The sequence below is a fragment of the Monodon monoceros genome, unplaced genomic scaffold, assembly GCF_005190385.1.
Source record: "Monodon monoceros isolate NGI ecotype Baffin Bay Population unplaced genomic scaffold, NGI_Narwhal_1 Super_Scaffold_12, whole genome shotgun sequence".
Classification (NCBI taxonomy): Eukaryota; Metazoa; Chordata; class Mammalia; order Artiodactyla; family Monodontidae; genus Monodon; species Monodon monoceros.
Genome location: NW_021703768.1, coordinates 57,426,895 through 57,454,486, shown reverse-complemented (window position 1 = coordinate 57,454,486; position 27,592 = coordinate 57,426,895). Strand labels below are relative to the sequence as shown.

The 27,592-nt window shown below is 36.3% G+C and overlaps 1 protein-coding gene across 7 annotated transcripts in view; it reads right to left on the bottom strand.

The window, feature by feature from the left end:
* TNPO1 (transportin 1) overlaps positions 1-27,592 on the bottom strand; it is an 84,939-nt gene that overhangs the window by 17,224 nt on the left and 40,123 nt on the right. For 6 of the 7 annotated variants that reach the window (XM_029216738.1, XM_029216742.1, XM_029216741.1 and 3 more), the window contains 10 exons: positions 27,031-27,180; positions 24,004-24,110; positions 21,907-22,040; positions 20,409-20,490; positions 17,323-17,445; positions 15,074-15,192; positions 7,642-7,702; positions 6,706-6,874; positions 1,354-1,506; positions 382-607 (listed from right to left, as the gene is read on the bottom strand). In XM_029216738.1, the coding sequence (XP_029072571.1) occupies positions 382-607; positions 1,354-1,506; positions 6,706-6,874; positions 7,642-7,702; positions 15,074-15,192; positions 17,323-17,445; positions 20,409-20,490; positions 21,907-22,040; positions 24,004-24,110; positions 27,031-27,180 (1,324 nt within the window). Of the gene's footprint in view, positions 1-381; positions 608-1,353; positions 1,507-6,705; positions 6,875-7,641; positions 7,703-15,073; positions 15,193-17,322; positions 17,446-20,408; positions 20,491-21,884; positions 22,041-24,003; positions 24,111-27,030; positions 27,181-27,592 lie in introns of those variants that run through there. The other variant, XM_029216743.1, reaches the window with a different exon arrangement.

Here is a 27,592-nt window from a genome sequence, read left to right as displayed (position 1 = left end):
ATGAAGGTTTGTTCCAGGAAACGGAAACGCTGGTAGTAATGAAACTAACTGCTGATCTGATGTAAAAACAGAGACAGCCCCAAATGCAACTGATAGAGTGGCTACTGGAGTTGAATCACTATGTGGCAACTTGTTATCACAGGTGACCTGTCGACTAATAATGTCACTCTGCTCAAATTTTTTTATTCCTTCAAGAGTAGGACCCTTGCCACTTCCACTCCAGATATCTGTGTGGGAATTAGGGTGAAAGATGATGCTACTGTTAAAGCCACTAAGGAAAAAAAAATGTGAAGAAACAGTAAATATGGATGTCTAGGTAGAGTCTCATTTGGATTTATAAAACCGTCAGGTCAAAGATACAGATAACAAAGAATGTCTCACCTGCAGGCAGCTTCTTGTACTCTCTTGTTGCTATCCAGGATACGCTTTAGCAGTTCTGTCATTAATGGCTTCAGGTACGTGTCTGGGGGCTGGCTGACTACCCAGTGTGCATAGCGGCTAAGAGTCCAGCACGTTATGGAACGCACAAGAGCCTTTTTATCAGAGAGGCACTGAATAAGATGAGGAATGAGCTCAGGTAGGTATGGAATCATGCCCTGCATGCAACCTAGGAATAAAAACCACAGAACTATTTCAGGAAGTGCTGAAATTTGGTTAAAACAAAATTATTTCAGTTGAATACTAAACTGATACGTGCATCCATGAAACATATTCAGATCATCTCCATTCCAATAAATATATTGCAATAATCTGTTCCAAAATTATTTTAAAGAAGTAACTGAAATGAGCGCTAACTGCTCTTTAAGTATCTTTCAGTAGGGTTAGGAAAGCTCATTTTACTTCTGCTACAGAAATTATGTCTTTCAAAAATGCCTGTAAAATGCTTCAATTTCTTGTAGATAGATGTTTACAGCTAGGACAGAATAATGATCCTTTATAGAGGATAATGACACGACTTACGTTTCTTACACTTACCTATGGAAGTTATTTTTCTAGCAACAGGGATGCTTCTGACATCAGAATCCTCTCATTTTGTTCTCTCTCTTTTTTTTCTGTTCTCTTTATTATAACAAAAGCATTTGCAAAATATCTGGCTGGGGTTATAAGTCTATGGTTGTTTAATAATAATTAACTAGCTCAAAGTAAAAACTTATCCTAAGATGGCTTTTAGACTCAAATATCGTTTTTAAGGTTAACGTGGATCATAGTCTCACCTACTTCAATAGTCTTATTAGCAACACAAGACAGCAAAGTACGTGAACAGTTTCTGCATAGAGTAACAAGTCCTTAAAGTAGCCTAGTCACATTAGCACCTATTGAGGACTTTACAGTTCAAGTTTGATTTAGACTTACCTTCAGCAATTGCTCCTAAAACCAATATGCCTGATTCTTTAACAACCCATTCATGATGAAAAAGTAATTCTTTCAAAAGGGGCAAAATATGTGGCAAAAGCTCATCACGATACACATTTGCAAGAACATCTAGGGCAGCCGCAGAACATTTTCCTAAGGAAATATTTAATTCAAAGACATTACATTAACTTCCATTATCATTTATAGTTATATATCTATAAATCTATCTGTATCTATATACAGATAAAATTTGTTGTATGTACAACACTTTATTTTTACCTCTACAAAGTTTGAAGATATTTAATCCTGTATACGACTGCCCTTTTTTTTTTTTTTTAAATAAAGCTGTTACATTGGCCAGAAATAACACCTTACTCATCAAAAAGGGTCTTAGTTATACTTACTGTATGGTAGACCCATTCATATGAATATTATACTGCCAGGAAACAGAATGAAATATTTATGTACTGGCACAGAATGTTGCATGATATATGGAAAAGAATCTGCGGAGTACATATGATCTGATTTCACTTCTAGAACATCAGCCTCCCCTCCTAAAAAGAAGACATAGGCCTACCTCAGATATTGCAGGTTCAGTTCTAGACCACCACAACAAAGCGAGTCAGTTGAACTTTTTGGTTTCCCAGTGCATATAAAAGTTATGTTCACACTATGCTGTAGTCTAGTGAAGTGTGTAATAGCTTTATGTCTATAAACCATGTACATATCTTAACTAAAATATACTTTATAGCTAAAAAATGCTAACCATTATCTGAGCCTTTGAAAAAGTGTAATCTTTCTGTGGAGGGTCTGGCCTTGATGTTGGTGGTTGCTGACTGATCAGGGTGGTGGCTGCTGAAGGCTGGGGTGGCTATGAGCAGGTTCTTAAGTAAGACGACAGTGAAGTTCGCTGCATGGACTGACTCTTCCTCTCGTGAACGATTTCTCTGTAGCACGCAGTGCTGTTTGACAGCATTTTACCCAGTAGAACTTCTTTCAAAATTGTAATCAATCCTCTCAAACACTCCTGCTGCTTCATCAACCAACACTATGTAATAGTCTAAATCCTCAGTTGTCATTTCAACAATCTTCACAACATCTTCACCAGGAGTAGATTCCATCTCAAGAAAAGCAGTTTCTTTGCTCACCCATAAGAAGCAACTCCTCATCCATCAACGTTTTCTCATGAGATGCAGCAATGCAGTCACATCTTCAGGCTGCACTTCTAATTCTAGTTCTTTTGCTATTTCCACAACATCTGCAGTTACCTTCTCCACTGAAGTCTTGAACCCCCTAAGAAGAATCAACTTCTTCCAAACTCCTGTTAATGTAATGTTGATATTCTGATCTCTTTCCATGAATCACAAATGTTTTTAATGGCATCTAGAATGGTGAATCCCTTCCAGAAGGTTTTCAATTTACTTTGCCCAGATCCTTCAGAGGAATCACTACCTATGGCAACTATAGCCTTACAAAGTGTATTTCTTAAATAATAAGACTTGAAAGTTGAAATTACTCCTTGATCCATGGACTGCAGAATCAATGCTGTGTTAGCAGATGTGAAAAAAACATGAACCTCATTGTACATCTGCACCGGAGCTCTTGGGTGGCCAGGTACTTTGTCGATGAGCAGTAATATTTTTAAAGAAATCATCTTTTCTGAGCAGTAGGTGTCAAGAGTAGGCTTAAAATATGCAGTAAACCTTGTCATAAACAAATGTGCTATCATCTAGGCTTTCTTGTTCCATTTATAGAGCACAGAGTAGATTTAGTGTAATTCTCAAGGACTCTAGCATTTTCGGGATGGTAGATGAGCACTGGCTTCAACTTAAAAGTCACCAGCTGCATCAGCCCCTAACAAGAATCAGCCTGCCCTTTGAAGCCAGGCACTGACTTCTACTCTCTAGCTATGAAAGTCTTCGATGGCATCTTCTTCCAACAGAAGGCTCTTTTGTCTACATTGAAAATCTGTTGTTTTGTGCAGCCACCTTCATTAATTATCTTAGTCAGATCTTCTGGATAACCTGCTGCAGCTTCTACATCAGCATTTGCTGCTTTACCCTGCATTATATTATGGAGATATAAAGACTTTTTTCCTTAAACCTCAAGAACCAACCTCTTCTTCTGCAGCTTCCTCTCCCCTCTCAGCTTTCAGAGAATTGAAGAGAGTTAGGGCTTTGCTCTGGACTAGGTTTGGCTTAAGGGAATGTTGTGGCTGGTTAACCACAAAAACTTTCTCCTTATCAGCATTCAAGCTGTTTTGCTTGTTTTGTTTTTGTGTGTTCACTGGAGTAGCACTTTTAACTTCCTTCAAGAACTTTTCTTTTGCTCACAACTTGGCTAACTGGCGCAAGAGGCCTGGCTTCTGGCCTACCGCAGTTTCTACATGCCTTCCTCACTAAGCTTAATCATTTCTTTTAATTAATTAGTTGATTGATTTTTTGGCTGCGTTGGGTCTTTGTTGCTGCGTGCAGGCTTTCTCTAGTTGCGGTGAGCAGGGGCTACTTCATTGTGGTGTGCAGGCTTCTCATCGTGGTGGCTTCTCTTGTTGCGGAGCATGGGCTCTAGGTGCACGGGCTTCAGTAGCTGGAGTTCGCGGGCTTCAAGTCCCAGCTTAATCATTTCTAACTCTTGATTTAAAGTGAGAGACGTGGGGCGTCCCTGATGGTGCAATGGTTAAGAATCCGCCTGCTAATGCAGGGGACGCGGGTTCAAGCCCTGGTCCGGGAAGATCCCACATGCCGCAGAGCAACTAAGCCCGTGTGCCACAACTACAGAGCCTGCACTCTAGAGCCCGCGAGTCACAACTACTGAGCCTGCATGCCGCAATTACTGAAGCCCACATGCCTAGAGCCCGTGCTCCGCAACAAGAGAAGCCACCGCAATGAGAAGCCCGCGCACTGCAATGAAGAGTAGCCCCCGCTCACCACAACCAGAGAAGAGCCTGCGCCCAGCAACAAAGACCCAACGCAGCCAAAAAAAAAAATAAAGTGAGAGACATGCAACTAACTCTTCCTTTCACTTGAACACTTAGAGGCCACTGAAGGGTTATTAATTGGTCTAATTTCAATATTGTTGTGTCTCAGAGAACAGGGACACTCAAGGAGAGGGAGAGAGATGGGGAATGGCTGTGAGTGGAGCAGTCAGAACACACACAACATTTACTAATTAGTAAGTTTGCCATCTTATATGAGCATGGTTCACACAGCCCCAAAATGATTACAACAGTAACATCAAAGATCACTCATCACAGATTGCCCTAACAAATATAATAACAAAAAAGCTTGCAATATTCCAAGAATTACCAAAATGTGACAGTGTCACAAAGTGAGTAAGTGCTGTTGGAAAAATGGCGCCAAAAGACTTGATCAGTGCAGGGTTGCTATGAACCTTCAGTTTATAAAAAATGCAGTTATCTATGAAGTGCAAGAAAGTGAAGCGAAACAAAAGCTGGTTAAGCCCGTATACCCGTTTTTCTGTATCTGCATAGAAAAACTTCTGGAAGAACATAATGATGGGTGGGATGTGAAAAGGAAGTATTCCCCCCCCCAATTCAACACACATTATTACTTTTGCAGTTATCTACATTAAATCTTAATGCATGCTCCCCACCCACCTTAAAGTAGGAATACACTGGCAAGTAATTCTGTGGTAGTAATGAAGACCTTGGGTTCTCTTGTTGTGTGAGATTTGGGTTCCAAAACTACATGTGCCACCAGTACTAGCTAAGCTAACCTTAGGAAGTTTCTCTTTTTGCAGTATCTTTACCTACCCAAGGCTGTTGGAAAGATTAAATGTGAAAGGCATACAAAGTCCTTGGCCTAGGGCTGGGCACGTTAGTCACTCTAAGGAACCGTTAGTTATAGGAAACTAAATGGGCAGTAATCAGCATAATTCCAAATAATTTACAGAGTTCAGGCTGATGATTCATGTCCTTAATTGCTCTATCGGTTAGTTACTACAAATCTCAACCCTCTGAATCACAGCGTGGTTCTTAACTGGGGGTGATTTTGTGTCCCAAGGAACATTGGGCAATGTCTCAAGACACTGCTGGTGGTCACAATTTTGTGTGTGTTCTCCCCCCACGTCCTGCGCTACTGCCACTTACTGGGCAGAGATCAGGGCTGCTGCTCAAAATCCTATAATGGACAGGATGACCCCACAACAAAGAATTACATGGCCCAAAACGTGAAATGTGCTGTGGACTAGAGCAGCAAGATTTAAAAACCAGCACGTAAGCAAAAGCAAAACACAGGTGTCTAGATTCTCCCCAAAGTTATCTAATTAGTTATGTGGCCCAGAATGCAGGCTTAATATACGATGTGGATTTGCAGGTAAGGTTGAAAACCAAGATTCTAAAAAGCGTATTTGTAAGTCTGAATATGACAAAAGCAATTTATATAATTTTGGAAAATTGCATGATAACCAATTTTCATGCAAATTATCACACAAAAAAATAAGTTTATGTTAGGAAAACAGGAAAAGTTGTTTTCTATGATCAATGTTTCTATTTCACAGTATCAAACAAAATATATACCCCTTTGAGAAATGACAGTGTGAGATAAAGTCTTTTTAAGGAATACAATGACAAGTAAATGAAGAACAGGCCCGTCAGGAAAATACAAAAACAAACCCACAATAAGATTATCACTTCACATCCAGAATGGCTATAACAGAAAGAGACACCCAAAAAGTACTGACAAACATGTGGAGAACCTGGAGCCCTAAGACACTGCTGGGGGGAATGTAAATGGTGGAGCCACTTTAAAAAACAGCCTGGTAGTACCTCAAAAGGTAAAACATAAAGTTACCATATGACTCAGTAATCCTACTCCTGGGTATATACCCAAGAGAACTGAAAACTTACGTTTACACATCAAACTTTACATAACTTCAACAGCATCATTACTCACAATAGCCAAAGGGGGGAAACAAAATGTCCATCAAATGATGAACAGATAAGTCAGTCACAAAGGACCACTTTTTGTATAATTCCATTCGTAGGAAATGTCCAGAACAGTTCCTAGAGACAGAATATAGATTGGTCGGTGCTTAAGGCTAGCGAACTGGAAGAAAATGGGAGTGACTACTAATGGGTACAGGGTTTCTTTTCGGGGTGATAAAAATGTTCCAAAATTTACTGTGGTGATGGTTGCACAACTCTGTGAATACACTAAAAGCCACTCAACTGTAACCTTTTGTATGGTATGTGAACTGTATGATATGAGGGCACTGTAACCTTTTGTATGGTATGTGAACTGTATGATATGAGGGCACTGTATGGTATGTGAATTATTCCTCAACAAAACTGTTATCAAAGCAAGCGACTGTGCTTCTCCCTCTCTGACTTACTTAGATTCCAGTCAGAAATTGTATCATCATCATCAATTTCATCGTCGTCATCATCTTCCTCTTCAATTCCATCTTCATCATGCTGCTGAGCCACTGTCCTCGATCGATGAAAACGTGGCCTTATGTCCTGTTCACTATCAGGAATTGTTTCATCTTCTTCAACGTCACCCTGTATATTTTTTTTAAAGGAAAATTTTGGTTATATTCATTATAAGCTAATATGTATATCAGTAAAAGAATGAGAATACTCAGATGGGGTTATGCATATTATTTTGAAATACAGTTGACTCTTGAACTATATGGGTTGGAACTGTGCGGGTCCACTAACATGCAGATTTTTTTCCAATAAATGAAGTCTTAACACTACTATATAATCCATGGTTGGCTGAATCTGCAGATATGGAACCATGGACACGGAGGGCCAACGGTAAAGTTATACAGCGATTTTTAACTGAGCTGAAGGTCAATGCTGCTAACATCCCATTTTCAAGGGTCAACTGTATACCTCTTCATTAAGAACCACTCCCCTGGGCAGAAAATAGTTCTTTGTGAAGGGGAGAATAGGCTATCACATAACCCATGTTAGATATCAGGCACTTTCAAACCACATTATATGGTTTCCCACCAGCTGGTATAATCTAGAGTATCTGAATCAAGATCAGAACGTATTTAACATATTTTAAAATAAACTCCAAACAATTTGTATTAACAGGAAATGGATGCGAACTCTATTAGTGTCACTGCCTAGTTAGTTCCAATTAAGCTAGAATCTATTACCACCCAAATTCATTATCTTTGAACTCCGTAGCATACTATATAACAGAAAGCCTATTTACATAGGGCCTACTCTAAATAAATGTTCTGTTAGTCAATTCCAAAGATCTACTAAGTCAATAAAAATAATCTTCCCTATTCATCAGGAAATAGTTTCCTTACCTTAAGTAGGATGATATCTATATCTGAGTACTTCATGCCATTCACTAACACAGGAATCAACCTATAAAGAAATGAATTCGTGAAACAAAGATCTAAAGATCTCAAAGTCTTAACAACCTCATGAATACTAATAACACCAATACAACAACCACCACTGCTAATATTGCCTTATAGCATGTTCTTTGTCTGCCCTTCTCAAATGATGAATACTCCCAATATATATCTCAGGCCTTTTAAATACTCATGCATGGGATCTACTGGATGGAATCTTAGTGGGGATAAGATAGCTTATCAAGAGTGCTTAGAAATAAAAACAATAATTTTTTTTCAATTTTTCCCCTAAGAATTTATCCCAAATATATGAACGAATATTCCCAATTTTTAAAGACCAATGTTCCCTGATGCAAGAACAAGAACAATGGAAACAATCTAAATGTCCATCATTAAGGGCTTGGTTAAAAATAAATTACAGTTGGGAATTCCCTGGCAGTTCAGCAGTTACAACTCTGCACTTCCACTGCTAGGGCCCTGCAGTGTTCAATCCCTGGTCAGGGAACTAAGATCCTGCAAGGATCTTATTTTTGGATGCAGCACGGCCAAAAACAAACAAACAAACAAATTAAGTAAAGTTGAAAAAACAAATGCCCTCTACGTGTAAAACACATAAAGCACATTTCCATTTAAGATAAAAATAATGAGAGATTCCTAGCCACAGCAATCAGAGAAGAAAAAAAAAAATAAAGGAATCCAAAATGGAAAAGAAGTAAAGCTGTCACTGTTTGCAGGCGACATGACACTCTACATAGAAAATCCTAAAGATGCTACTACTAGAAAACTACTAGAGCTCATCAATGAATCTGGGTAAAGTTGCAGTATACAAAATTAATACACAGAGCTCTCTTGCATTCCTATACACTAACAGTGAAAGATCAGAACGAGAAATTAAGCAAACAATCCCATTTACCATCACATCAAAAAGAATAAAATACCTAGCAATAAACCTACCTAAGGAGGCAAAAGACCTGTACTCAGAAAACTATAAGATACGGATGAAAGAAATCAAAGATGACACAAACAGATGGAGAGATATATATACCATGTTCTTGGACTGGAAGAATCACTAGTGTCAAAATGACTATACTATCCAAAGCAATCTACAGATTCAATGCAGTCCCTATCAAATTACCAATAACATTTTTCACAGAACTAGAATGAACACTTTTACAATTCGTATGGAAACACAAAAGACCCCAAACAGCCAAAGCAATCTTGAGAAAAGAAAAATGGAGCTGGAGGAATCACGCTCTCTGACTTCAGACTATGCTACAATGCTACAGTAATAAAAACAGTATGGTACTGGCACAAATACAGAAAAATAAATCAAAGGAACAGGATAGAAAGTCCAGAGATAAAACCACACACCTATGGTCACCTAATTCATGACAAAGGAGGTAAGAATATACAATGGAGAAAAGATACTCTCTTCAATAAGTGGTGCTGGGAGAACTGGACAGCTACATGTAAAAGACTGCAATTAGAACACTCCCTAACACCATACACAAAAGTAAACACAAAATGGATTAAAGACCTAAATGTAAAGCCAGACACTATAAAACTCTTAAGAGGAAAATATAGGCAGAACACTCTATGACATAAATTGCAGCAAGACTCTTTTGATCCACCTCCTAGAGTAATGAAAATAAAAACAAAAACAAAAGGGATCTAATTAAACTTAAAAAAGCCTTTGTACAGCAAAGGAAAGCATAAACAAAAAAAGACAACCCCCAGAATGGGGGAAAGTATTTGCAAACGAAGCAACCAACAAGGGATTAATCTCCAAAATTTACAAACGGCTCATGCAGCTCAATATCAAAAAAACAAACAACCCAATCCAAAAATGGGCAGATCTAAACAAACATTTCTCCAAAGAAGACATACAGCTGGCCAAAAAGCACATAAAAAGATACTCAACATCACTAATTATCAGAGAAATGCAAATCAGAACTACAATGAGGTATCACCTCACACCAGTCAGAAATGGCCATCATCAAAAAATCTACAAACAATAAATGCTGGAGAGAGTGTGGAGAAAAGGGAACCCTCCTACACTGTTGGTAGGAATGTAAACTGGTACAACCACTATGGAGAAGAGTATGGAGGTTCCTTAAAAAACAAAAATAGAGCTACCATATGATACAGCAATTCCACTCCTGGGCATATATCTGGAGAAAACCATAATTCGAAAAGATACACGCACCCCAATGTTCATTGCACTATTTACAATAGCCAGGATGTGGAAGGAGCCTAAATGTCCATCAACAGAGGAATGGATAAGGAAGATGTGGTACATATATACAATGGAATATTACTCAGCCATAAAAAAGAATGAAATAATGCCATTTGCAGCAACATGGATGGACCTAGAGACTGTTATATTGAGTGAAGTCAGTCAAAGACAAATATCATATGATATCACTTATATACGGAGACTAAAAAAATGGTACATAGGAACTTATTTACAAAACAGAAAGAGTCAGGGATGTAGAAAACAAACTTATGGTTCCCAGGGAGGAAGGGGGACAGGGATAAATTGGAAGATTGGGATAGACATATACACACTATTATATATAAAATAGATAACCAATAAGGACCTACTGTATAGCACAGGGAACTCTACTTAGTAAATACTCTGTAATGGCCTACATTGGAAAAGAATCTAAAAAAGAGTGGATATGTGTGTGTGTGTAAATATATATGTATATATGTGTGCATATATATATATATAACTGATTCACTTGCTGTACATCTGATACTTAACACAACATTGTAAATCAACTATACTCCAATAAAAATTATTAAAAAAATTAGATTACCTATACAATAACTTATATACACAGACTATCTAGGAAGGCTATACAATAAACTGCTGTCTTCAGAGAGGTGAGTGGGCTAAAAAGGGACGGTATCCATCTTCTACTTTATTTCTAAATGGTGTGACATTTTTACAATAAGCCTACATTCAGTATTTGTATTCCTTTTAATAAAAGAGATGACAGTGTTTAAAATATAAAAACAGTAAACTTAAAGGAATTAATCCAAAAGAAATAAATCAAAAAGGAAAAAAAGAGCTCTACCGACAAGGTTATCATAGTCTGATAAAAAGTTTGGAAATTTAAATTCTAACTTCTTAAGACATTAAGAACTTAAACTTCCATAAGAAAATAGTTAAATAAGTCAGAATATTATATCTAATCTGAAGTATTATGTTGTCACCAAAAGGGAACCATAATGTCTGTAAACATGGAATTCCAGGTATACTGAAATATTTATGATGACTAGTTAAAAAAATATATATCAAAACATGTTAAGTAAAGGTCAAAATACTAATTTCAGTTCCTTCTGTAGATATGATGGTTTTATCTTGGACAGCTTTCTTAAACTTTGGTTTGTTTCCTCACTGTCCAATCATACACACTGAAATGAGTCTACTGAGGACAAAAGGTATGAGAGAATACTTTGGAAACACGTTACAATGTCCACAGTCCACTGCTTCCAAATTCTACCTTTCATTGTTCTGGGGGGCATGGAAAAAGTGTGAATAGGCAAAAGAAACTCATACTCATGAGTACCAGCTGTGGGGTTATTAATAAAGCACCTTCTTAATAACCTAGTGAGAAAAGTATCATGATCCCTATTTTACAAACGAGTAACTAAAGCTCAGAGAGGTAATATTATTTCCACAAGGCCATAAATGTTAAGTAAGTTTCCTTTCTTTACCCCAGATGTAAAAATCTCTGTCCACATTAATGTCCTCAGTGTTTGCTGTGGCTTTACTTCAAATAGTCACATGCTTTAAGACACACTAAATAAATATGTATGAAACCAATGTTAAGCACACCTCTACTTTCAATGAGGTAATTTTGCAAGCCCTCATTAACCAAAGGAATACTAACAGTAAAAAGGAAGCAGTGGGATTTCAAATTTGTAAAAAGGAAAATATGAGCGACCCAAACTTTCATGTTCAAAGTCCTTCTAAATTCTAAAATAGATTAACGGTAGTAATTCAACATTATAGCTAGTATACCATAACTAAATAAAATTATAATACACAGAACCATACTGTGTAAGCTACAGGGATCTTGCAAGAGAACCAAGTCCATTTGGATCACCAACAGTTAAATCATTTATGATATTTGTCAATAATTTCACGAAAATGATGAGGATGGATGGCAGACCATAAAATATTGAAGAGTTCACCTGAGGTGAGGTAAAGAAGTAAAGACAGTGAGCCCCATCGATTCTTTGAATCTTTTTAAGATGAAAGAAACTGCAGCAAGCTAAAAAGTTAAGGCAGCAGAGAGGGAAAAGTTTAAAGAGAGAATTTATCTATTTGATAGAGTGAGGTCCTTATGGATAAGAAAAAAATTATGCTATCCAAGACCATAAATAGAAAGCCTGGTTAGGAAGAAGATAATTCACATGAAAATGTATCTATAAGCTCTGGGGAAAACGTGAAGGGTCACCTGTTTTCCCTACAAAGCAGAAGTGCTCAAATTGAATGAAGAGAACTTCAGAAGAGTGATAAAGGTATCAAATAGTTGCTCTGGTGAATGGAAGATAAAAGCTGATCTGGAACAGGAAAAATTGGCAGATGGTATGAAGGGTCCACTTGATGTTGAAGACCATGGATTTCTATAGCCACCAATCCTCCTGGCAGTGTAACTTTTCCCAACAGTATTTAAGAAGTAGCAAAGACAGCTCGATTAATCCAGAGCAGGGGGCAGCTGGAGGTTTATGGTCAGTACTGTTGATTTGTGGATCATGATATCTGTGCCAGATAGAGAAAGAATAAGAAGATGTGTAGGAAATAGGGGACTGATAAGGCGGGGAAAGTCAAAAAGTGAGGTAGGAAAGAGATATTGGAGTTAACTGTGACCACGTGGCAATATGGCATGTGTCTTGACAAATTCCAATCATACAAAGCAGATCATTATTTTTTAACAAATCTAACTCTTAAGAAGCTTTCTCCTGAAGCCTCATGTAGAAAACAAGAAGAGAATTTTAATGCAACATCATGGAAAGCCAATGATGTTAATACCAACAATGAATGTTTACTGAGTACTTAAGTATATGCCAAGCACTGGGTTAGTTGTTTTACATGGATTAATTCAAAAATAAGCCCCAGGAGATATTAATGTACAAGAATAAAGGTGGAAAAAAATAATTCAGGGAAAAAAAAGAAGACCCGTTCTACCAGATAACAAAACATATTAGTAAATGTTCAATAATCAATAGAGCATAGTACTGGCTAAAAAACAAACAAAAAAAAAACAGAAAAAGGAAAAGAAAAAACAAGAATACACGACACAGCCCAGAAAGATAAAAGAATTTAACCTTACTCTTTATTACCTTAATGCTTTCTATGTGAATTCATTTTAATAAGAAAGATCTCATCACATTAACAATTTTGATTCCTCAGCAACCATTTTTTGCTCATACTAAACCAGAATCTGGTTAACAGATCTAGGAAAAACAGTTCTTTTACTGTGTTTTTAATCTCCGGATCAGACTGATGTTGATATTTTCCCATCCTCACAATACACTCTTTGAACCAAAAATAAAAGCAGTCTTGTTTAATCTAAAAATGGTTCCCAAACCAGCGGTTTGGAAGACATATAAATCAAATCCATTTATCACTGGAATGGGTTGTTTAATGTTCGCACATAGCACACAACTAACTGGGAATTGCTGATCTTTTAGCCTGCTACCAAGTTCTTGGTTGCTTACCAATGTTTAGATTTTATTAGGGTAATGAAAGAGACCACCAACCTATAACTGCTCGTATCATCTCCTAATGTTACAGCTTAGGTTTTCATTAATAAAATCTCTTCAGTTTTATAAGAATGTCTGTTTATATAACTTTTAGGATTATATGATCCTATGGTAAGAAACAAGCATATCATAAAACTGGAATCACAAATCAGGGAGAAGAGAATAATTAATATATGAATTTCCTAAGGGGGGAAAAATCCATTTAGCACATCACCTTGCACTTTACTCCCAAATAAATTCTAGATTGACTGGAATAAAACATAGGTGGCTTTGTTTTCTCGGTAGGGAAAGAATTTATTGGAAAAGAAAAGGAACTTAACGGACTACATGAAAATAAGAATATCCAAGTACCCTAACTTCTGAAAAAAATGTGACTCCACTAATACAACAACATATTAAAACAAACGGTTTTGTTTTTTGCTCATCCAGAGGGCTAAGACTGGAAAAATTATGATTAATGGATTGCAAAAGTTGTGACAAGATGGGACCCTGCTGGTGGGGTGTAAACTGGTATAACTTCCCTAGAGAACTATGTGGAATATTTATGAAGACACTTTAAAATGCTCAGGCCCTTTGACCTTGGTAAAAATCACTTCTAAGAACTCTACTTGAAAGAAATCACTACTTATGGACAAAGAAAGATGCTCAGTCCAGGATTATTTATGAGTTAAAGAAAAAAAGGGCAAACAACTAAACATTCAACAAAAGAAGAAAAGTCGATTATATATATATGGTACACACACCATGATGGAACAGTACTGGAAGTTTAAAGACTAATGACATGGAGGAAAGTGCACAACTTACAATAACTGAAAAGAGCCAACCACAAAATAACTGAAAAGAGCCAACCACAAAATAGTAAAATCAAGTATTTAAGCATCAACTATAGCCAGATGCCACGTACATACTACCAAATTTATTTCTTCCCGAAACACTCTGAATGTATCACATTTGGTACATGGTACTAACACAGAGAAAAACATTAAAAGACAACACCAAAAATACTAACAGTGATGACTCAAGGGGGTGGAAATCCAAGACATTTTAAGTTTTCTACATGTTAATTTTCTTTTATGAGCCTGTATTTTCTTTATTTTCAAAAGAACATGAGCATTACTTTTTAAAGTAACTGACTTTAATATATGAAATCATGTTGTACACCTAAAACTAATATGCTGTTTTATATCAAATTCAACTTATCTCAATAAAACTGGAAAAAATATATTTAAAAAAATAACTGATTTAACATCATTCACTGGGTTAAAAATAGGCATAACAATAGATTAACCAAGAATTGCATAGCATCACAACTAGCAGGAAATCCATGAGACCCCATAGTCAAATTATAAGATTATAAAAAATTGTGCCATGGATTATCCAAGATTAGTTATAATTCAGCATAAACCACCCTCATGTAATTTAGAAAACAAAAGTAACTGCTTCTTTAAAAATGTCTTTACTTATAGCATCGGTAAAATTAAGTCTTACTTCTTTAGAACTTCATTACCTGATGGCATAAGAATGTAACCTAAAAATATGAAAATGAGGAATCACTGCTAAATTTAACAACAAGGGAGTATTTTTAAGAAGGAACACTTACTTGGGAAGATGCCTTATGAGTACATCTTTGCATATTGGTTGCTCAGCCAAAGTGAGCCAAAATTCGCAGGCTTCTAAAGCCACATTTTCATCTTGATCTTGGGTCCTCTGCAGCATGTACTGTAAACAAAGGAGGCTTAGTATTAATCAGTTTAAATCATACAATTAAAATAAACCTAATCTAATTTCAGCAAGTTAACGGTCCTTGGCGATGGGTCTTGCACTTTTACAGTGGTTCTCGACTTAGGCTTTGGATTTTTTAAAAAAAGCTTCCTAATCAATTCTGAAAAGCAGCCAAACTTAAGAACTACTGCTTTAGAATGTGCCTAATGTAAAGTGTCCAATTCATATTTATCTGCTTCTATACAGGCGTATATTGTTTCATGAAACCACTGAGATTTTTAAAAAGTATTAATATTCAAACATTGTCTTCACAGATGCATCAAAATAAAAAACACCATTAAACCGTTCATAAAATGGACAATCATTTTTATAACATAACCACCCAAGCTGTCTCTTACAATTACAATTACCCCTTGAACAGTGAGGTTGGCATGCCAACCCTCCAAGCAGTCAAAAATCCACCTATAACTTATAGCCAACCTTCTATATATACGGTTCCTCTGTATCCAGTTCCTCATCTGCAGATTCAACCAATCTTGGGTTGTGTAGTACTGCAGTACATATTTAGTAAAAAGAAATCTGGCTATAAGTAGACCCATGAAGTTCAAACCTGTGTTGTTCAAGGGTCAACTGTATATACTTCCACATATTTAAAAAGATATATAGATATTATACAATTACAAAAATTAATTTTTTTTTAATTTGGAAAAAAGTTGTGGCATTTCTTTGTCAACTATATAATTTCTAGTTGCCAATAAAATAGGTTTATCACGTCCTTCATGTCCTTTGAACATACCAAGCCAAATTCACTCTTAAGTTGGAGGTACATTTCTGATCTCCAAATCTATCCAAATCTACCCTTCTTTTAAAAATCTAACATACCAGGAATTCCCTGCAGCCCAGTGGTTAGGACTTGGGCGCTCTCACTGCCAGGGCCCTGGGCTCGATCCCTGGTCAGGAAACTAAGATTCCGCAAGGTGCACAGCGTGGCCACCCCCCCCCCCAAAAAAAAACCTTACATGCAAAAACAAAATAAACATAATCAAAGGCATGAATCCCCAATGTACCTGGGACTGAATCTAGGGTCAAGTGATGAATTCTTGAATGAAACATCTCACACGTCAAAATACAGCAACACAACTGCTGTGACAGGCTAGCCCCTACCATGTTCTACTACTATGCTGGGTATTGCTGAAGAAAGAACTGCAGCCTCGTAAATTAGGTTCCCCAGCTGTGACGTGACAAATGATTATATGTCTTTCTTAACTTTCTGGTTAACCCCAAACTCTCACTAAACTCTCAACCAACCCCACCTGATTCTTCTAAACACTTTACAGAGAGAATACCTTTATCAGAGAGAAAGTAATTTATCCCCATCTTTTGCTGCTACATATCCTTATCACTACAACTATCTTTCCTAATGTTTTAGAAAGGGAGTTACTGAACATCATGAATGCTAGCCTTCTTCTAACTGGTCTTAGATGCCATCCTTTAAGTACAACTATATTCAGCAATATGGAAACTAGGTATGACTGTAGCAATAATGAGTATTGCCCAACAAATTACTTTGTCCTAATAATATGTTATTATGTATTCCTTCCTTTAATTACAACTATCTGTGCTCAACATACTTACAATATCCTAGTAAAATTATTTTAATCACATAAGGACTGAAAGAGAGCCTTTTAAAATCTAAATGGTCTGCTAGAACTCACTATAATGGTTACGTATTTTCTATTCAGAAATTGTTACCACTGTTACCATAAATCAAAAGTTGATCAGATCAATTTACCAGTTAACGGGTCAAAAACAAACTCTTTTAAGTACTATAGTTTTATTGGCCTAACCCATATCTAATATATACAAATAACCTAAATAGTTACACTGGTTAAAAGCTATCTACTCCTTTAAACAACGTTCCCCTCTATAACATCTTATATCTCATGAAAGAAAGATCGCCGTAAAGACAATTTTTACCTTTAAGATGATAACTAATTTTCATAGTCCCGCCCCCGCAACAAATGTGACAAATAAATTGGAAGACAGTGGCTTCACACTATACGTTTTGTGCCCAAGATTTTTCTTGAGGCGAAGATGAGGAGAAAGCCTTTAAATTGCTTGTATTACCTCAACTATATTATGCATGTGAGGAAGCAGGCGATCCATTCGAACTTCAAGCAACATCACAAGTGCCCGGCACACATTTTTCCGTACCTCTGGTTCTTCATCACCAGCCAATGCAAAGAGATTCTATTGCACAAGAAATATTTTCTTCTAGTTAAGTATTCCAACATACTAGAAAGGTTTATACATAATAACCAATAATCTGCAAGGTGGCAACATTTAAAGAAACCCTAAGAAGATACTGTACAAATAAAGGCTTATGAATTAACTGGCCCTACTAATACTTTATAGCATTAGATTATAAAGTAAGACAGACGCAGGATGATAACTGCCAAAAACTATGATTTTGGTAAATGATCTAAAGCCATTTTTCGGAGTATGAGTGGTTGCATCTTGAAGTAATCTTTAGTTTATGAGAATAAAACCATGTCACTAGGACACAGGAGCGTTCACCCAGATCACCCAGAATTAGAGATAATCATTAAAATACAGTTTGATTTACTCTTCAAAATTACTGTCTGTTAAGAGATTATTCCTACCAATACTTATTCTTAATAGGCATACATTCTATAAAAGCACCAACAATTGGGAAATATATACTGAGTTTCCAACAATGTGACCCTAAACTGCTGTCGGTCACTGAGTCAACTATTGAAAAAATGGTAATAGTAGCAATCGATCTTATGCTGTTAAGTCTCTCTACACGGTTTAAAAAAAAAGTGTGAATGAACAATACTGTTTCAATTAACCTTCTCAACTCTAAGATGCTGCTACTCAATTTTACAAGTTTAGACGTTATATAACTTGCTAGCAAGTGGGGGAATCTGAATTTGCTTTTCACGAAATCATGGGTGAGTCCACACTCATTTCATTATACCAACAAGCCTCCACTAGAAAAAGCTGTCTGTTGCAGAGGTTCAAGTGGAGATGTCAGAAGAAAAAACAATTAAGCCTTCCCTATCTCACTCCTGAGGTTTTACTTTATTTACACACAACCTACACACACATACTGAAAGCAGTAAAAAGATGATTAAAATAATTAAGTAAAATCCAATGTGTCTCATTGTCTCTTCCCAGGACCACAGAAACATCTCCAGAGAGATGAACCTGAAATCATATTACAAGAAATGGGTAAGACAATGGAAAAATTTAAATATCAAATGTGACAATATGTGAAGTACTGTTGTAGTAGCATTTTTAAAACTTTCATTTCTTCAAGTCCTGTCTCTACTTCTGAGGCTTTCAAAACTCTGTAGTTGCTCTTTTAATTTTACATGGTCAGAAAGAATACGGTTTTTCCAGCAGGTGCTGCTCATATAAATCCTTCGTGAAATATGATGTTGTCTTAAGTATGAATACCCAGCTTTGCCAAGGTATGTTATAGCCAAGTATTAGTAACCAATACACTTTTCATCAGTACGAGCACATGTAGCAGGCATGATTTCAGCCCCCGATAAAAACACTGGTGGCTGAAGAAAACTAACCAGTTATTGATTTAGCAAATAGTTACTGAGAGCCTACCATGTGTCAGGTGCCTCCTCTGGAGGTTTACTACTCTTACAGGATGAGGAACTGGGTGAATCTTACTGGATTACCAAGTAGCACAGAAATGTTAATATGGTATTTAACACTAATGGAAAATATCATTAAATGTCAGGAAACGTTCTTGTTCCACTTCCTGAGTATGGTCCTGTGGAATTTTTATTTTCAGAAAGAATTTACTTTATTCTAAATTATATTTCTGTATAAGATGCTGGTATGTCTATTACTGTTCTCTTTAATAAGTCACGAAAGAAGAACACTAAGAGGGAATACTATTATAATTACAACAAAAACTACTACTGCTTCTAAAAATAATAGCAGTAGCTAGCATGTGGAGTGCTTACTTTGTAGCAGGCACTGTTCCAATTTATTTTTAGCCAATACCTTTTTTAACAATCCAACGAGGTGAGTCTATTATTAGCTTTATTTTATAAAAACTGAAAATACCAGTTAAATACTAAGGTGCCCAAGGTTAACAAGCTACTAAGCTGTGGAGCTGGGATTTGAACACAGGCAGTCTTACTCCAGACTTCTAATACTGTCCACTACCCTCTATACCAAACTAGACTGAAAACATCTTGAAGCATAAAATTTCTTTATGTATCCTTAGCACCAAGCACAGTGCCTGAGTCACAGTATGTATTCAGTAAAATGTATTTAAGATGCATGTTTTCATTTCAATTTTCAAATGGCTTGAGGATTCTAATGGCTACTACTTGTAGTCTATTGGTAAAAGATGTTTAGAAGAAGCTTGTCAATTTAAGTGATAAGAAAAAAAAGACATAATTTCCCCCACTTCTTTCTTGTAATTTCCCAACAGGAATACCAGAAATATGGTCTCTGAAGGACTTTTTTTTTAAAGAAGAGCTGAAAAGGAATAGACTATTTAAATTTCATTTGATGAAAATAAAAGTGAAGTGCTAAAGGAACTTTAATAATCCTTTCACAATCGCTGTTATCAAGCAGAAGTTCTGAAAAGAAATTCTACTGCTTAGGGTTCAATGGCCAAAAAACTATGCTCCTGTTGTCTTTCTGCTTTTATCAAAAAGTTAAAAAGTACCATTAGAAATGCTCGCTGAGCTTTAACAGCCAATTTTCCCCCCGAAACTTCTCATTTTACACTGAAAACCAATGGAAAAAGAGAAGTACTATCCTTTTAATTTATACCTTCGGATTCTTTATCAAATTAAGTTTATTCAACCTCTTCATGTTTCTAATATCACAAATGAGCTGGGAGATTTAATGTCCATATGCAATTTGAACAGTATATTGAGGTAGAAATTTTTATAATCAAGATATTAAACACAGACATACCATAATCAATGTTTGCACAAGTAGAAAACTCAGTGAGAGGAAAAGTACTTTTATTTTCAGTTAACGAGAATCACAAAGTTTATACTGTACCCAATTTTAATACTATCAGAAATAATTTAAATATTGACAGCTCATAATTATAAATTATCGTATTTATAAAATAAAACTACATGCAATGAACAGTTTCTAACCTCCTCAAAAATAAGGTGGGGTGGGGGGAGGACAAATCTTACCTCAATAAAGGAATCAATATGCAACATCAGAGCTTGAGTTCTACTGATGATAAACTGATTGACACAGGCAACAGCATGAGACCTAGAAACAAAATTCAAAATACACTAATTGAAGAAGCTCTGCTCCATTTACAGAAGACTGGCAAGAATTTAAACGTTCCTCCATAAAAATATTACAGTGTATGTACAGCCATGCGTGCGCACACACACAAACACACACACACACACACACACACCCTAAAAAGAATGAGTCAAAATTCCCTATGTATTAAACATATCCTTCACATTCTTTCCGTGTTAAGTGAAAAATGCAGGTTGTGGAGCAATATGTTAATGCTACTAAGAAAGTGGAAAAGCGTCTGGAAGGACATGTTCGCTCTCAAGAGTGGGAGGTTGGATGGGGACATAATGGGAATTATTTTAGATTTTAAAATAATGGGTATGCATTCCTTCTGAAACTGAAAATGCGGACTGTTCTACAGCCTATGTATTCTGACATACCTAATCTAATCCCATAGCAATTCTTAATGGCACTACTGTTAAAAATATACCCATAATCTAATCACTTACTACCTCCACTTCTCCTCTAGTCCAAACCATAATCTCCCATCGGGACTATGCCAAGAGGCTCTAACTGGTTTCCCAATTTCCATTATGCAAAACCCCACTACCTGTTTGACACACATATAAGATCACATAATATCCTTGTTCAGATTGCTCCAGTAGGAATCTGCCAAACGTCAAAAGGTAAATATTTTAAGCTTTGTGGGCCACATAAGACCTCTGTGGCAACTTTACTACCCACCCGCCCACTTCAACCTTTTAAACTATGAAATCATTTGTAGCTCATAAGTCACGCCTGAATTTGGCCACACGGGTCACAGCGTGCCGATTACTGGCGTAAACACGCCCCTGTAATGTGCTACTCCCTACCCCTCTAGCTTCATTTCCTACTGTGCTACAAAATCGTTTTCTTCTGTCACCCTAAAAGGTTTCTTCCTAACTCTAGGGACTTTGTACTGTTGTTCCCTCTTAAGTGATCTTGGCTTTGATCGTTCAGAAAGCCTTGCTACTTTACTTTGTTCAGGGTTTCTGCACAGTTGCCGCCTGTGACAAAGAATGTGCTGCATAACACACCTGTGAATCACTACCTAACCCCTTATGCTCGCTATTTTTCCACAGTATGTGTCAACCCCGACAAGCTCTGCAACACACTGAATTTCAGCCTCACACAAAGGACTTTAAAAGCCTGACTATTAACCATTATAAATGTAATTAACCATGTAGATGGTGGAGAAGTGTCATAGTTAATGAAAATTTCAGCAGAGTGACATTTCACAGGCTGTCATTAGAGGAGTAGATTTCAATTATCAAGTCCACCTCTATAGAACAGCCAGTTATCTTCTGCCGATCGCAAAAATACTAGGTAGTGCAAAATAAGGGAGTGGTCAGGTTCTTATCAGTTTATAAATTAATTTAATATTGGCTATATAGATACCTTATTTTTGGACTACTGTGCTTGAAGAACTGTAAAAATTTAGGAATCATGATGTTGAGAGGACGATCTAAAACATCGCTATCTAAAATCTCAGCAGAATCTTCACAAATCTTCTGAAGGGCACCAAATGCTCCCTGTAAAAGACATTTCAATGATTAGAATTAAAAATGAAGCCATTTTAAAAGCGAATTGAGGAATATTCACTAATTTGTATGGATTAATGTTCCCAGTTTGCATAAAACCTGCATCATAAAATCCATACATTTAATCATCAGCTATAAGAGAAATTTATTATACCACTGAGTTATTTAAAACCTCAGTTTAAATATAATGGTACATTTTAATTTCAGCATTAAATGTCTTAGAATTAGAATTTTGATCGTCAGGGACTGTAAATAATATCATCTAATTTATAAACTTAACTTCTGCAGTATTCTTGCCAATTTTACGTCAACAGTAATTTTTCTCTTATTAAATACCAGTTTGTTAAAACAATGTAAAACTCTATGTTTACGTATAAGTGCATGTAACCATTGTACCACTTCTCTGTTTGAAGCACAAATGGAGGTCTTAATTATCATCAAAAAATTATTTATATGTAAACCATTCATTGACAAAAGTTGTTAAAAGGGCAGGCAATTCAATTTGGTAATTTCCCCTACAACCACTTTACAACCAAGTGGCTTACCTAGAGAGCTCCTGTATATAATATCTAACCTACCAGTTACCTCAACCACCTACTTTACTCTGCTTATAATTATATCAGCAGCATCTTGGGACTTATTCTCTACACTACAGGTTAATTTAAGAATACTGTATGACTTAGTAGCTCCACAATTTCATGATTATCAGTTTAAACTTTTTATTCTTGGAAAGTGCTTGCTTAAAATTTTGGCTTCCTTTTATGTTATCATTATACCAAAGCACTATTTAAATTTTAATCAACTGTTACCTGATGGCTAAATATTATTATTTTAGTTTTTCTGTAACCTTACAAGGCATTACTAGAAAATGTATATATGAGAATGCAAGGTTGTTTTCTTTTTCTTTGAGGGAGGGAGAAGAGTGACTTTTTAAGACTCCTTTTTGCTAGCTTTCCCTCTCCCTGGTCCTCTCTTCCCCAAGTCGGATCTGGCAACAAAATGTTAAGTCAAAAAGACCACCTGATTCCTTTTTATTAGGTTATTTTTGTACCTGCCCTGCCTCCAAGCCTTGCTCTTTTTTGAGAGGGAGATAAGTCACTGCCTTAAGAGAGGCAAAACACCTAAAATGATTTCTATTTAAAACAGATGTCTATACAAACTGGAAGCCTGCTAATGAAAGAAATGGTTAAAGTACTCATTAAGTAAGAAATTATAGGAAAAAAAATCCATACAGATTCCCTTTCATTTCCCCAAATAGAAAGGTTGCTACTGATTTGATCAGTGGCAAACAAGAGATTATAATTAATATATAATTAAAACTATACTACAGGGCTTCCCTGGTGGCGCAGTGGTTGAGAGTCCGCCTGCTGATGCAGGGGACATGGGTTCGTGCCCCGGTCCGGGAAGATCCCACATGCCGCGGAGCGGCTGGGCCCGTGAGCCATGGCCGCTGAGCCTGTGCTCCGCAACAGGAGAGGCCACCAGTGAGAGGCCCGCGTACCGCAAACAAACAAACAAACAAACAAAAAACTACACTACATATACCTCAGACATACCATACAACAAGAGGCACAAAAACAACTTAGAGACACTGAAAATGTACCCACAGTCTGGGAATTTGGTAAATTTAATTAAGTCCATCTTCAAAAAATACTACTTCACCTGATTAAGCTTGACAATTGCTCTGCAGATTACATATACACACACACACAAGAACAGTTCTAAAATACAAAAAACAAGATATTTCCTTTAGGAAATATAGTAAAGAGGTTTTATAACTTAACGGTCTTTAAACAGTAAGATACACGATCACTAACAGAAAACAAAAAGGTAACTTTAGGCTTCTAAGTTTTGAAGTTATATGTTTCAGAGGAATTATTTTTTCTCAATATTACTAATAAACATGAAAAGAAAAATAGAAAAGAAAAATTATATACGAAGCAAAAATCCTTACCTCACAAGTGTTGTAATCTTCAGAATCCAACAGGCTACAGAGTTTTGGTAAGAGGTCAGGCCAATTCTGCAATTCTCCCTTGGAGGCTATAGTTGTAATCAAAATACCTTGAAAGAAAACACACCCCTTTAGGAAATCTGACTGCACCATGTTAGATACTGCCTTGTGAACCACCACAAGCCAATGTGAGTGCTCACGTTTGCACGTGCGCACGCACACACACACACATACAGTTTAAATGTTCCAAATCAGTGTACGACTTGCAAACCATGTCAACAGTAACATTCACCAAGGATCACTGTATCACCACAGTACATCTGTGGAAACTCCAACATAAATCAGATCCATTTCTAATCCTGCTTGCCAACACTTCACCCTCTTTGTATTTTTAACAAGTACCTGTACAAAAGACTACAACCTGCTCTTCTCCAACAATAGTTCTACTAATTAAAATTACCCCTATTTTATAAAAATTATATACAAAAGAGTAGAAAGAAATACACCAAAATGTTATTAGCAGCACTTATCACTGGGTGATGAGTATGAGTCTGTTAGATTCAAATAAAAACACATAAAAGAGGTAAGAACAGCTCTCTGACTTAACCTAGGATCAAAGCCATGACTCAAGGCAGGGAGAGAAAAAGTAGATGAGCCATTAGCCCAGAACATTCCAAGGATGAATCACTGGCAAAGTGATCTTGGATCATGGAGGCTACTGGCACAGGCTGACTGATCATGTCACTCTGACTGGATTATTTCAACTGTGCTGTGTGGCTTAGCTGTAATAGCTAAGGATCATGCAAATACAGGAATATGTATATAACACAAAAATTTTGTGTATTTTTCTCTGCCTTAGTAAATTTAGTATTAGTAACATAATGTAATATGCCTGGTGATTACAGATCTTTTAGCACCTTAATTAAGAGCATAAACAGTAGGCAAATAATATGCAATTCAAAATACTCTGTAAAAAAAATTTAAAAGAAGAGAAAAAGTTCTCTCTTCATAGTTATTTTGAGAATTCAGTGAGATAGGCACACAAAATGCCAGGCATATAGTAAATACTCAATAATTATTATTGAACAGCAAATTCTACTGTCTGTGTATATAAATTCTCTTTGAGTTTTCCATTGTTAAGTTTTGAGAAGGTTGCTCCCAATGGTAAAGAGTTAAAAAATGTAAAGAGTAAAGTTGTTAGCCAAGATTTACTCTCCACTAAAAAAATTAAATTACATGGTAAGGGTCTTAAAATGATAGCATTTTTAAGATACAACCCGTACAATTAAGTGGCCTTCTGGTAAGATCAAAAAGCAGCGAGACCCTTCTGGTAAGATCAAAAAGCAGCGAGACTAATAGATCTGTTCCTTCTTGCCATGTATTCTTTCCTGAAGTTAAGACATGAAAGAATTGAGGGGAAGAGAAATTTCTGGATCTGCCTAAAGGAAACCAAACATGTCTTAAAACAAGCAATAATAAAAATTAAATACAAACTAAAACTTGGTACTAAGAGTCTGCTGACATTCATGACTTCTGCTGAGAGAATATTAAAGAATGTTGACAGACTGACAAATTCAAATTAATTTGGCCCCATATAATCTCATCCATTCTCAAAAAATATTCTAATGCCAACGCAGTTGCAAAAAGTGAAAAATTGTAATTCTCAGTGTTTCAACAAAGATGGGAGTGAAAACTGATGTGCTTGGCAATACCTATTAAAATTTTAAATGTTTAAAAAACACTCTGACCCAGTAATACCACTTCTACGAATGAATTCTATAGAAACTTTCTCACCTGTGTATGAAATACATAAAAGGATGTTCACTGAAATAATAAAATTACAAACCATACATTCTTTTAACAAGGAGAAACAATTTTACACCTCTCTAATGGATTACCACACAGTCACTGAAATGTGGTCCTTCCCAATACACTTCCTTGGCAAGATTTACCATATGTACTGTTAAGATTAAAAAAATTTTAAGAAGACTGGTATACACTGGTACACCATCCATTTTACCACTGTCAAGAGTCTGGTAGAAAATCAGGAGTATATGAGGGTCCATGAGAATAACCTAGGGAGACCCTTTCCTCAAATTATAAATGCCCTCTACATATCCTATTTAAAATCAGCGTTAATAATGGCAATGTTTAATATCTGGAGGGAAGTTACAGAGCCTCTGCTTTTTGAGTAAGAGATGAACTGGGTACTTTTCAAACCTACCATGAGACAAAATATACAAAGGCAGAGAACTTTTAATGAAAATGACTGACTCATTATGGAGGTTCTTAACTGAATTCCATTTAACCAACCTGCCAGAGGAACAGAAGCTTTCCAGGTCCTTGTAAAACATAGCTGCTGAAACCCCATGGCATATGGAATCTACCCATTGGTGGGCTATTGTGCAGTACATGTCTATTTCCGCTTCTACCTGATGATGTGTGTGCTTACCCACAGTCAGTTGTATTGGCTCCCAAACCTACTTATTCCAGTTACTATAAACTAAGCATTTTAACAGTCTTTCATAAAATGGCAGAAAGTTGTTCTTTCACTAAAAACAAGTTGAACACTGAAAAGACTCAAAAATTACTGTAATTAGGTACAGACAAGGCAAATATGAACTAAAAACAAGGGGGGATATATAGTGAAAATCTAAGGTCCTGCACGGAAGATGTTTTACAAAGAAGTTTTTCTTCCCATGTAAAAGAAAGTGAAACTGGAAATTATACCCCATGTATGACACAAGGAAGACATAATTAAGGAACCCACAGAAAAAACAGTAGTCCTAGATGAATATCACTTGTTAATGCCCCACTGTAACCAACTGTGATTAAGCAACTACTAGTGAACCTGGTCTCACTGAATTAAGAGAGCTTTTAGTAACATTATTTCAAAAGCAGCAATGAAAAATTTTCCCCATCACAATTCAACATGAAATGGATGATAAAAATTCCTATGGAAATGGTCTGTCGTATCAGAAACCAACCCAGTTAAAAACAGGATAAGCAAAATTGTGACAGATTACTTACCTACAGTAGCTCTAATCAAAGGAGAGGAGTCACCGATATTGTTTAAACATTCACTCTTAATAAAGTCTGTTACACCATTTGGGAAGTTCTGAAAGTGTGCTTTCACGTTATTCTTCAAAATTAGACCACTCAAAGATCTTGTGGGTTCATCTGTAACAAAGTAACAGCAGCATTGAGTTTTAAAGTAGTTTTCATTTCAAAATATACCAAGAACGGTAACTTTAAAAATGTATTCAGAAACTGATTGTAACATTTCATTAATTTGCTATAACCAGGAAAAAAAATACCATAAATGATTATCCAAGGATTAGCTCCATGATTTATAGTTCAGGGTTTCTCAACCTTGGCACTATTGACATTTTGGGCCAGGTAATTCTTTGTTGAGGAGTGCTGTCCGGTGTACTATAAGATGTTTAGCAGTATCACTGGCCATAGGTGCCAGTATTACCTCTCCAAGTTGTGACAACCAAAAATGTTTCCAGATAATGTCAAATGTCTCATTGGGCAGTGGACGGACACACACACACACACACACACACACACACACACACACACACACACA